Consider the following 9,826-nt stretch of genomic DNA (forward strand, 5'->3'; position numbering starts at 1 on the left):
ACAGCTTACATGCATAACCAGAGTAGGAGAACAATATCTTTGGCTGCATCCTTCCAAAATCATAGAAGTTTTGGTTACAAAGGACCTCTGGATGTCTCAAACCCACCTTCCCTCCTGGAACAGGACTTTTGCAAAGGACACCACAGATGAAGTTTCTACCATCTATCTAGGTCACCTGTTCCAGTGCTGCACTAACCTGATGAATATGTTTTTTTGTACTATGTAATCTGAGCCTTGATTGTGTCCCCTGTCCAGCTGGTCACATCTGAAACAGAAATAGCAGTAGCTATTTCTGCTCAAAGAAATGATACCCCTACTTGCATAGGATACAGTAAGTAAGTCTTGGTTGGAAGTTTAATTTTTGTCTTCAGTTCAAGGGTTGCTTCCTTTCTGCATCGTATACAGCATCTAATCTATCCTGCACCCACAGCAAAACCACTACCCTTATGCTACCTAGCAGTTCACTGCTCAGAACTGCCTCCCTACTGGGCTCCTGTCTTCATTCTAGGGACCCCAACAACCCTCCCACTTTCTCCCACCTCTCAGCCTTTCTTTGTTCTTCCCTCCCAGAACAGGGTTCAGTTAAGGGACAAAAAGCAGCGTACAAGAAAGATGGAGAGAGGCTATTGCCAAGGGACAGGACAAGGGGGAAAGGATTCAAACTGAAAGAGAGTAGGTTTAGATTAGATATTAGGGAGAACATTTCTTCACAGTGGGGGTGGTGAGGCACTGTCAGAGATTGCCCAGACAAGCTGTGGCTTCCCTAATCTGAAGTGTTTAAAGCCAGGTTGAATGGAACTCTGAGCAGCCTGGTCTAGAGAAAGGTGTCCCTGTCCACGGCAGGGGGTTTGGAACTGAGTGATCTTTAAGGTCCCTTCCAGCCCAGGCCATTCTATGATTCTGTGTTGCCCATAGGTCTGAGCAGCATGGTTTCATTCCCTTTCCCCCTGATATTGGGCAAGAATGAACTAGGATTACTTAATTACTTAGTTACATCAGATTACCGTAGGGGGACCAGAGAGCTCTGCCTGACCCCAAAGCAGACTTGCTTGGCTGATCTACCCCAGAAGCACCCAAACAGGGCAGACAACTGAGGGACTGATGGTACAGCGTGAGTCAAAGGTCCTTCAATTGCAACTTTATCTCTGACCACACAGCAAATGGCAGCAGTAGTGCTGCACCTTCTGCCAGCGCTGTGGCAGTGCTCCTGGGCATGAAATCTCTGCAGCAAGCATTATTATCTCACCCGTGTTGGTGAGAGCTGCGCCTCTGTCAGCACTGCAAGAGGAACGGCAGCCAAGGTCTGAAGAGGGAGGCTGCTCCCACCCAGACAAGAGGCTTCAGAGCAACACTGGTGGGCAAGGCGGGGGTGGGCATGCCGAACTCCAGCCTGCCTGTGCCATGCCGGGCTGCCGCTCTCTCCGGGCCGTCGGCAGAGCTCAAGTTGCAGCCATGCTGCTGGGCTGCACAGCCCTGGCGCGGGTGTCCAGGGAGAGCGCTGGCACCAGCCTCTGTGCCGGAGGAAGAGAATCTAGGTCACAGATCCTCTCTGAGAACAAGTACATCTGAGGCTGCCAAGGGAAACAAACTGGCAGGAGAAAGGGGAACAAACTGCCTTGAAAGCAACAGGAGAATGGGGAGAAGTAACTCAGTGATTGAAACAAGGACACTCTGGGAAAGGTAAGCACCTGGATCCCGGCATCATGCCCTCAACATCCCAGGCCCTGAGAGGTTTCTAGGCAGAAACATAGCTGGGCAAAGATGTTGTGAGGATCCAGGTTTGGACTATCAGGCAGCTGCAGGGCAGTACTGTGGGCACTGTGGGCAGAGACTGGGGGGGTGGAAGAAGGCCACTGGCAGAGATAGTGGTGGGAAGGGGTCCCAGGGCTGAACATCCAGGGGATTACAGGATGGGAGTGGGGAGCACTGTCAGAGCTGTGCAGGAAACTCAGGGCTTGGTTATTAGTGGGAAGAAAACTTCAGGAAAAAGGGAGAACTTAGACCTCCCTCCCCCCCTCCGCACGTGTAGCTTACGGTTCTGTGTTGAGAGGAGTATTTCCAGGAAGGAAGAAGAGAAGAAGGAGGAAGATATTTGGTTTGCTGGGCAGCTTGTCCTTCCCCATGGTGCAGAGCAGGTCGTGCTGAGCCAAGCAGTGCTGCTGTTTTCCTGCACCTTGTAATTCTCCTCCACTCCCTGCTCTGTCAGCCTCTTTATAACTCCTCTCTGCAAACAGCCCAGGGGCTGGAGGAGATAAGGGCTGGGGGCCAGGGCCCATCCGGAAACAGGGAGACGCAGCAAGGAGGAGCTGGAACAGAGGGACAGTGTTTGGCCAGAGACTCTGCAAGTGGGGGAAGGGTATTTATTTGGGTAATGCTTATATTAGAAATCTTTGAATTATTCATACTCTGTTTTCCTTAACCCATCCACAGCTGGAGATGTGAACTGTTTTCAGCACATGGTAATATTTGCTGTGGGCAGCATCCAATCACAGCAATCTGATTTAAATTTCCACAATATTTCTTTCACAATTCCTCTTCATCAGCACTTTAAAATATATTGTTTTGAGTTGGAATGACTGACATGAGAAGATGGAATTAATAAGTTAATACCGGTCATCATGAATATTGATAAATTCCAGTCACAGCATACCCCGTCCTGCAAAGTTTCCTCCAAGCCTTACAGTCCTCACTGCTTTGCCTGGCAAAGATGACACAAAAATTTGATGTGTCCTACACCTCCAAGTTTATGACCACTATAGAAAACACATTTTCCCTTGAAAACAAAGATATTGATCTGTGTAATTTTACTAACTTTAACCCAGTTCTGGTAGAGTTTCCTCTGATTTATTTTCAGTTTCTATTTTTTAGCTTTGTAGGTAACTTCCAATTGTCCAAAAACAGAGTGGCTTGCTGCTGACTGCAATTGCAGGAAGAAAAGGTATCTGTGGTTGGGTGTAAATACTCTCTGTACTATCACAGCAGTAGTATATGTGGGAATCCTTGTCTGCTCCAGAACCCTTAAACAGTTTTGGCACCTCTGCCACCAAAGGTAAATAATCCCAAGAAAGACACTTGTTTCTCTAGTATGATCCTGTTCAGTCTCCTCAAGGACTGTAGCACAATGCTCGACCCTCAAGGCCAAAGCCAAGCAATAAAGTGAACTTTAACCTTTGGCTTTGAAGAACAGGCATTTGTGAAAAGAAAAAGCTGTGGAAACATTTCTTGAAGACACTGGTATCATGCCTAAGGTGGTCCATGCACTTTCACCTAAGAACTCCTGTTGGAGACCAGCAGCTCTAGCAAAGGAATGTCTCTCCTTAATGCCTACATCAGCCTTGTGTGGTGACAAGTGAGAAAAAACCCACTGTAAAACCCAAGACTTATATGAACAGCTCCAGTTAACAAATTGTATTAGCTATTCAGCTAAAGGCAGAAAAATACTACAGAAGAAAAAAACCAACATCGGTATTGTTATTTTAAAGGAAATCCAAATTATGATATTAGTTTTCCCAGCCTGAGAAAAAGCAAAAGCAAACAAACCCAAAGCAATTTATTTCATATGACAAAAAAGTATGACAGGAAAAAGTACTTAGATAAATCAATAGGAATAATAGCAACACCCAAAGACATAAAAAGGGGTTTCTCATTGTATAGGAGACAAAATGCTTCACAGACCACAGTGAAAGGAAGGTCACCTATCAAAAAACCTCAGACAATATCAACATTTTGCAAATTGCACCAAGCAGGAACAGGAAGATACACAATGAAATAAAATACCATAAAATGGCTTCACCAGCTAAACTTCAAATGAAACTGGAAATGTCAGAATGAATAAAGATTATCCACTTTAGTTGCTTGTTGAATAATTTAACCTGAGAGAAGGGCCTGACAGCAGATGAACTGCCTTTCCCAGATGTGGGCAGCTGGGCTGTCAAATATAACTCATATTTCTGAGGTGTCATATGAACAAATGACTAAATTCAGGCATGGCAAAACCATCAATGAATTATTTTCATTTTAATACAGTTTGTAGATTAAATTGCAAACCAGATTGGTAGCTGAATTTTATAAATGGTCCTGTAACCATATTTTGTGTGATGTGAGGTGGCCATCTGTAGGGTAAGCCGTATACAAGGTATTTAGAGGTTTTCTGTCTTTCTCAGCTATGTTATAACAAACAAACTTGGTCTTGCCTTAGAAGAAATTTATACAGTGTGCTGTAAAAAAAGGCTATAAAAAGGGTTGTTTACCCTCAGGCATGAGAAATCCATAGTGTGTCTGTTTGAAACAGTACACAGCACACACACAGTAGGATAAATTGTTGAAATCCCATTATAAAATCCATCTAAGGTAACTAGTGAACGATATTTAATAATTTTAAAATGTGTAAACAGGAAACTGCTCGCATGTTAGCAGATATTATTGGATATTCCAGAGAATTGAAGATAATCCCTGATGCAGTAACAAATGACAAGCTATTTTAATTTATGCTTTTGTACTACTCAGAATTTTGCCAAGGAGAGGGGTAGAAAAAGCCAAACATTTACAAATGTGTCTCTGATTAGCACTCAGGACAACCAACTATGCTTTTTTTTGAGTCATATGACTCTTCAGATAAAATTTTACCACATAAAAAGATACATTAAATGCATATAGACTTTCTGTTTTCTTTGGCTGTTAAATTATTGTCTGGACTACCTCTCTCCTCAGGTACAGGCATCTTGTGAAGGAGCTTCTGCTAGCCCTGAGGTTATGTTCAAGTCAGGTTGAACAGTATTAGAGCTAGGCTTTCCTCAGAGGTGCACAATGGCAGGAGCAAAGGCAATGGGCCGTGCTTCATACAGGGAAATGATGAGCACATGGAAGGAAAAAGTGTTTCTCCCAAGGGCTATGTAACAACAGAATAGGCACCCACAGGTGCCATGAGACATCCATCCCCAGAGACCATCCACACTTCATAGCACAAGGCCATGAGCAAAAGTGCCAGTGTAGAAAAAAAAACCTGATACTCATAGTGTGTAGGCATTCCAGAGATTTCTCCATTTAGATTTAAAGTTCACTAGCTATAAAGCAGTAAAACTACAAATCACTGCCTCCCTCTGGCAGGCTGCTCAAAGAAGACAGCAGAAGGCTGTGCCAATGCCACCTCCCTGTACCCATGCTGTACCCCCGTGGTGTAACACCCACCTGCTGCAGACGTGTGCAGGGGCTCTCGCTCCTCTCCTGTCTCCCAGAGCCTTCTTGTGGGAGCTGAGGCGGCCAAGGGGAAGGGCTTTGTGCTTAGCTCTGTTCCTGCCTTGCTGGGTAACATGATGCAAGGCCATCGGGCTCTCTCTGTGCTACAGCTGAGCCAGATGTTTGATACCCAAGACATGAGTCTTTTCCCAGTGCAGACAGGAGCTGGGGCTCAGCTGGTGTGTTTGTCCAGGATTTTTGAGAGAGAGGATGCTATAGGAAAGCCAAACAAGAAAGTCCTAGTGGAGCATAAGGCAAGGAAATCAGATATTGTCATATTTAATCCTTTCCCCTGCACCTCTGCTTTGTTCTGTTCCAACTTGTTAGGCAGGGCAGAGCTGACATTTCAGTCAGAGGAAGTGTGTGAGCCATGACGGTGTAACACAGCTGGAGAATACACCATTTATTAGGAACCTTTTTAACACAGTGTCCTGCTACAGAGCCTGTCTTGGGAACAGGGCAAGACCTCTACTAAGCAGCCATAGGCTCTGAAGAGAGAGCCAGCTGTGCATCCCACAGTCAATGCACAGGACTTCCCAGATGTGCTTTACCTTGGCACACACCTTGAGGACACACCTTGCTTTGACAGCAAGACAGCAAGGGGAACTGGTGATACCTAGAGCTTATCACTTCTAGACAAGTGAAGTAGAAAACATCTGGCACAGTTATGCAATTGCTTCCAGTAATAACCCAGCCTTAACCTCCCTATGGGCAGTGAGTCAAAGGGTAGGAGGCTGAAAAAATGTGTGAGGTTAGCACTTTAGCAGCATGCACAGTGTCATAGCCAGTGGTGATTTTTATTCCCTTCACTTTGACTGCCTTGTTCATATGTACTCTCTCTTCCCTTTCAAACAGGACTTTTTAAGTCTCCCAGCTGCCAGGTTATATACACACAGCGTGACAACATGGAGTCCAGAAGCCCTGCTGAAATTATGTTCTTAAGGGAGATCCTGGTTTGCCCAGCAGGAGCAGTAGTGTGCCAGAAAGGAGACCAGTGTGCTGAGCTGCAGGAGTATCAGAAAGGGGAAGAGTGAGACATTCCCTTGAAGGAGGCTATTAGATCCTGTATTCAATATAATGCCTTGCTTTTAGGATTTTCTTGACCCTCAAAAGGTCACCTTTTACAAGGTCAAGCAGAAAGAAGCTTTCTCTTGCTGTGAGCTACAGAATTAGCTTATACTGTGTTGCTTTTCCACTTGGCAAATATTTGAGGAAACTTTTCAGTGTGCTCTGAAGAAAAAAAATTCAAATGTATGAGTGATGTTCCTCAGGAAGCCATTCTCTGACACTTGGTGTTTCACAGTCATTGGTGCCAGAGATGTGACCACGCTTCTGTGTCACCTGGCTGATGAATCAGATGGTGGGGGTCACTTCAGTGAAGACAAAGCCCTACCTCCCTAATTGTCCACCAGGCACAAATGAACACAACAAAGAAATAATCAGAGAACAAGGCTGAGTTGTTTCCTCAGAGCAATTTGACCTCGTCATTTGTTGGCTGAAGGGTCTTCTGACACATTTCTGGTCTTCTCTGATCATTGAATTGGTTGGCCATTACTCACACTCCATATTTGACACAGGTGCTGGCTGAGAAGAAGACCTGAACAGCTAAATCATACAGGCGGGGTCGTGCTGTGCCATTGTCTAATAGCTTGGCACTATTACCTGTGACAGTGCAGGGGTCACAGAGGATTTGAGTCAAAAGAGGGAGCAACTAAACTCCCTGGGCTGAGGACTCCTTTGTCTGACCCTAGCTAAGCATTCGAGGGGCCTAAGCAAGAGAATGCTTCTACACTAGAGCTTATTTTTTCGGGAGAGACCCATTTTTTTCCCCTAGATTTTGCATCCTGCTGCCTGCACTATGGATGACACTCATCTTCTACTGTAAAAACATTTATGTTCACTTTTCAAAGCAGGTATGGTCATTGTAGGTCTTCTTCTTAACTAGGCCATAACATCAGCCTTTTGCAGATCCTTGAGTGTGGACTCCACATGAGCAGCAAATCAATTCCCACAGCACAATTAAACTGTACAAAGAATTACTTAACACAAAAGGGAAGTAAGCTTGACAGAGCATTTCAGTCAAAGACACTATGATATGATTATACTTAGTTAACTCTTTTTTATTAATAAGAATTGCATTTCAGAACAGCTTTTAATGTACTTCTAGCAGAGCTGTGCATGGGCCCATAGGACACCCAGAAGCTTCAGAACAGGTACAAGGACACTGGCAGACACCCACAGTGAAGCTGGGAGCTTCCCATTTATTGGAGTGTTGCTGACTCAGTCCAATATCCTGCACAATTTCAGCTTTTTTAAACTGAGATGTGCAATACCAAGCACAGTAAGCCAGTGCATGTGCCTTTGAGTTGGCAGCAGTATGGTACCTCGTAGCAGCTCTTGGGCAAGTGAGCCTGATTTTATCACATTTGGACAACATGGTTTGCTTAGTCTGTATGTCTAAAAAATTCTGCCTTCTGAGGCCTGGAACACTCCCCAGGTCCCTGGCACTTCAGGATTATCAGATGACAGAGGAAGAAATGACATTCAGTCTGGTGGGTGCCCCTGGCTTGTTCAGCCCACAGCTAATATAGTTGCTTCAGTTTCAGGTGTGTGGCACAAAACCTAGAGCTGAAACAGGATGCCAAGGTTCCAGACATCTTGAAGGTGTTGGAATGTGTTTTAAAAATATTGCTGTTCCCTGTGGGATTGGAAGCCAAGGAGAGCTGAAACACAACGCCAAGGTTCCAGACATCTTGAAGATGTTGGAATGTGTTTTAAAAATATTGCTGTTCCCTGTGGGAGTGGAAGCCAGGGAGACATGATCTAGATATAAAACTCTGGAGGGAGAGTGTGAGCATGGGATATTTATTAGATCTGAATGCAACCAGCAATTATCTGTTTGAGTTGAAGGATAAAATTGGGTAACAAACATTACATTTTCAGCATGCAAAGGAAGATATTGCAGTGGGAAATGAGCATTGCATGTTTTAATAGTCAGGTTTGGCCTAGCAGGAAGATAAGATTTCAAAAGTATGATAAAAATGCACTTTATTATTTTTTTCCAGGACCTTGTTTCTTCCCAGGAAACTGTGTTCGGCAGAACAGAATAGCATATTTGGCCAGACCTGAGGGGATTTTTATGAGTTCCATGTGAGATGCTGAAACCTTAACTTAATTGGCCTTACGTTCCTCAGGAAGATATACACCCTGTATCCACATCCACTCAGTCTGCTCTCCTTTTCAACCTTGTTACTGTAACTATTGATTTCTCTTGCTTTAGTCCAGCCTGATGCTCATGTAAATCAAGTCAGTTCCTACAATCTGGCCTTTGTCAGGAATGCAAAATTCACAGCCTTTCTTTTTTTCCTCCTTTTTCTCCTACTGCCAGTGATGTTTTAATTTTGGAATTATGCATGGAGATCAGAAATGTACCCAAAGCTATTTCATGTCCCACAGATTCTTCATCTGTGGAATTTAAGAAAGTGGTTTTTAATAACATCAATATCATGCATATCCCGCATTGCAAGCCCTGTGGAGTTCTAAAATGCAAATTGTTTAGTGCACTTTGAAAAAAAAAAAAAAGTTTTGGGGAGAGGAATACCCTGCGTTGACCTGATGATTAATTTTCACCGGGAAAAAATTGCAAGTCCGCACTCAGCTATTAGTAAATTTCCTGTGGAATGGATCCTGCCGAAACACATCCTAGCCCTCGGCACCTGAGCAGTTTGCACTTAAATTCCTGCTGGGGCCCCGGTGCGGCTGGTCCCGTTGTCCCCCTGGCTCCACGCCCGGTGCCCGCCTCGCTCCATCCCCGCTCCCGGGATGCGGCGGAGCGGAGCGAGGGCGCCGGCGAGCGGGGACCCGCGGCACTGGGAGCCCTGCGGGATGGGCGAGGGCTGCGGCGCCGCTGCTGCTCCCGGGAGAGAGGAGCAGGATCCGTGTTTCTTTCCCCAGCCCTACCGATGCTGCTCTGCTAGTGTGTTAGTGTTTGCAGTAAACCACCACGACTCCAAGCGTGACGAAGTAGGGGATGACAAGAGGTGCGGGAAAACGGAGGGGCTCTCTGCTGGTGGCTGGTACCGTGATCCGTCGTGGCCTGGTTTGGACAAACTCTGGCTAGACTTGTGGACTGGAGGGCCTGGCAGGGTGAGATGGAGGATCTGGGTCCAGGCACTCACCAGACCTGGACTGCAAGCTGCCCCTTTCCTCACCCTGTCCCCTGCTGAGCGTGATGCAGAGTCACTCCGTGATGTCCACACCTAAACCCTTACTCTTATGCCACAGGGGCAAAGGCAGTGCTCTCACTGGCCTGGGAAAGGTGAGGGGCTGTCCAGCAGCCATGAGCAGTGGGTGCCATCTCTGCATGTGGGGGGACCGAACACCATGTCTACTGCAGTAGTGGCCAGTGGTTACCAGCTGTAGCTGAGGGATGAGGCAGGACAAGCGTGTTCCTCTCCTCATCCTCCCCCAGCCAGCAGTCATGACATGTGGACTATCATCAAAATGTCTGTTCTGTGACACTGAGAAAAAGCCAATGCCCAATGTAAAAGGGAGGTTTATTGGTGGAAAAGTATACATGATTATGCTACAG

General features: G+C 45.7%; 1 protein-coding gene across 4 annotated transcripts in view; it reads right to left on the reverse strand.

Annotated features, from left to right (window-relative positions):
* The window catches only part of LOC128784726 (alpha-2-macroglobulin-like), a 37,155-nt gene extending 34,970 nt beyond the window's left edge, over positions 1 to 2,185 (reverse strand). For all 4 annotated transcript variants that reach the window (XM_053936578.1, XM_053936577.1, XM_053936576.1 and 1 more), the window contains exon 1: positions 2,035 to 2,185. In XM_053936578.1, coding sequence (XP_053792553.1) covers positions 2,035 to 2,123 — 89 coding nt within the window. In that variant the 5' untranslated portion in view covers positions 2,124 to 2,185. The remainder of the gene's footprint in view (positions 1 to 2,034) is intronic.
* Between the last annotated feature and the right edge of the window lie 7,641 nt (positions 2,186 to 9,826).

Source organism: Vidua chalybeata, chromosome 2, assembly GCF_026979565.1.
Source record: "Vidua chalybeata isolate OUT-0048 chromosome 2, bVidCha1 merged haplotype, whole genome shotgun sequence".
NCBI classification, from domain to species: Eukaryota; Metazoa; Chordata; class Aves; order Passeriformes; family Viduidae; genus Vidua; species Vidua chalybeata.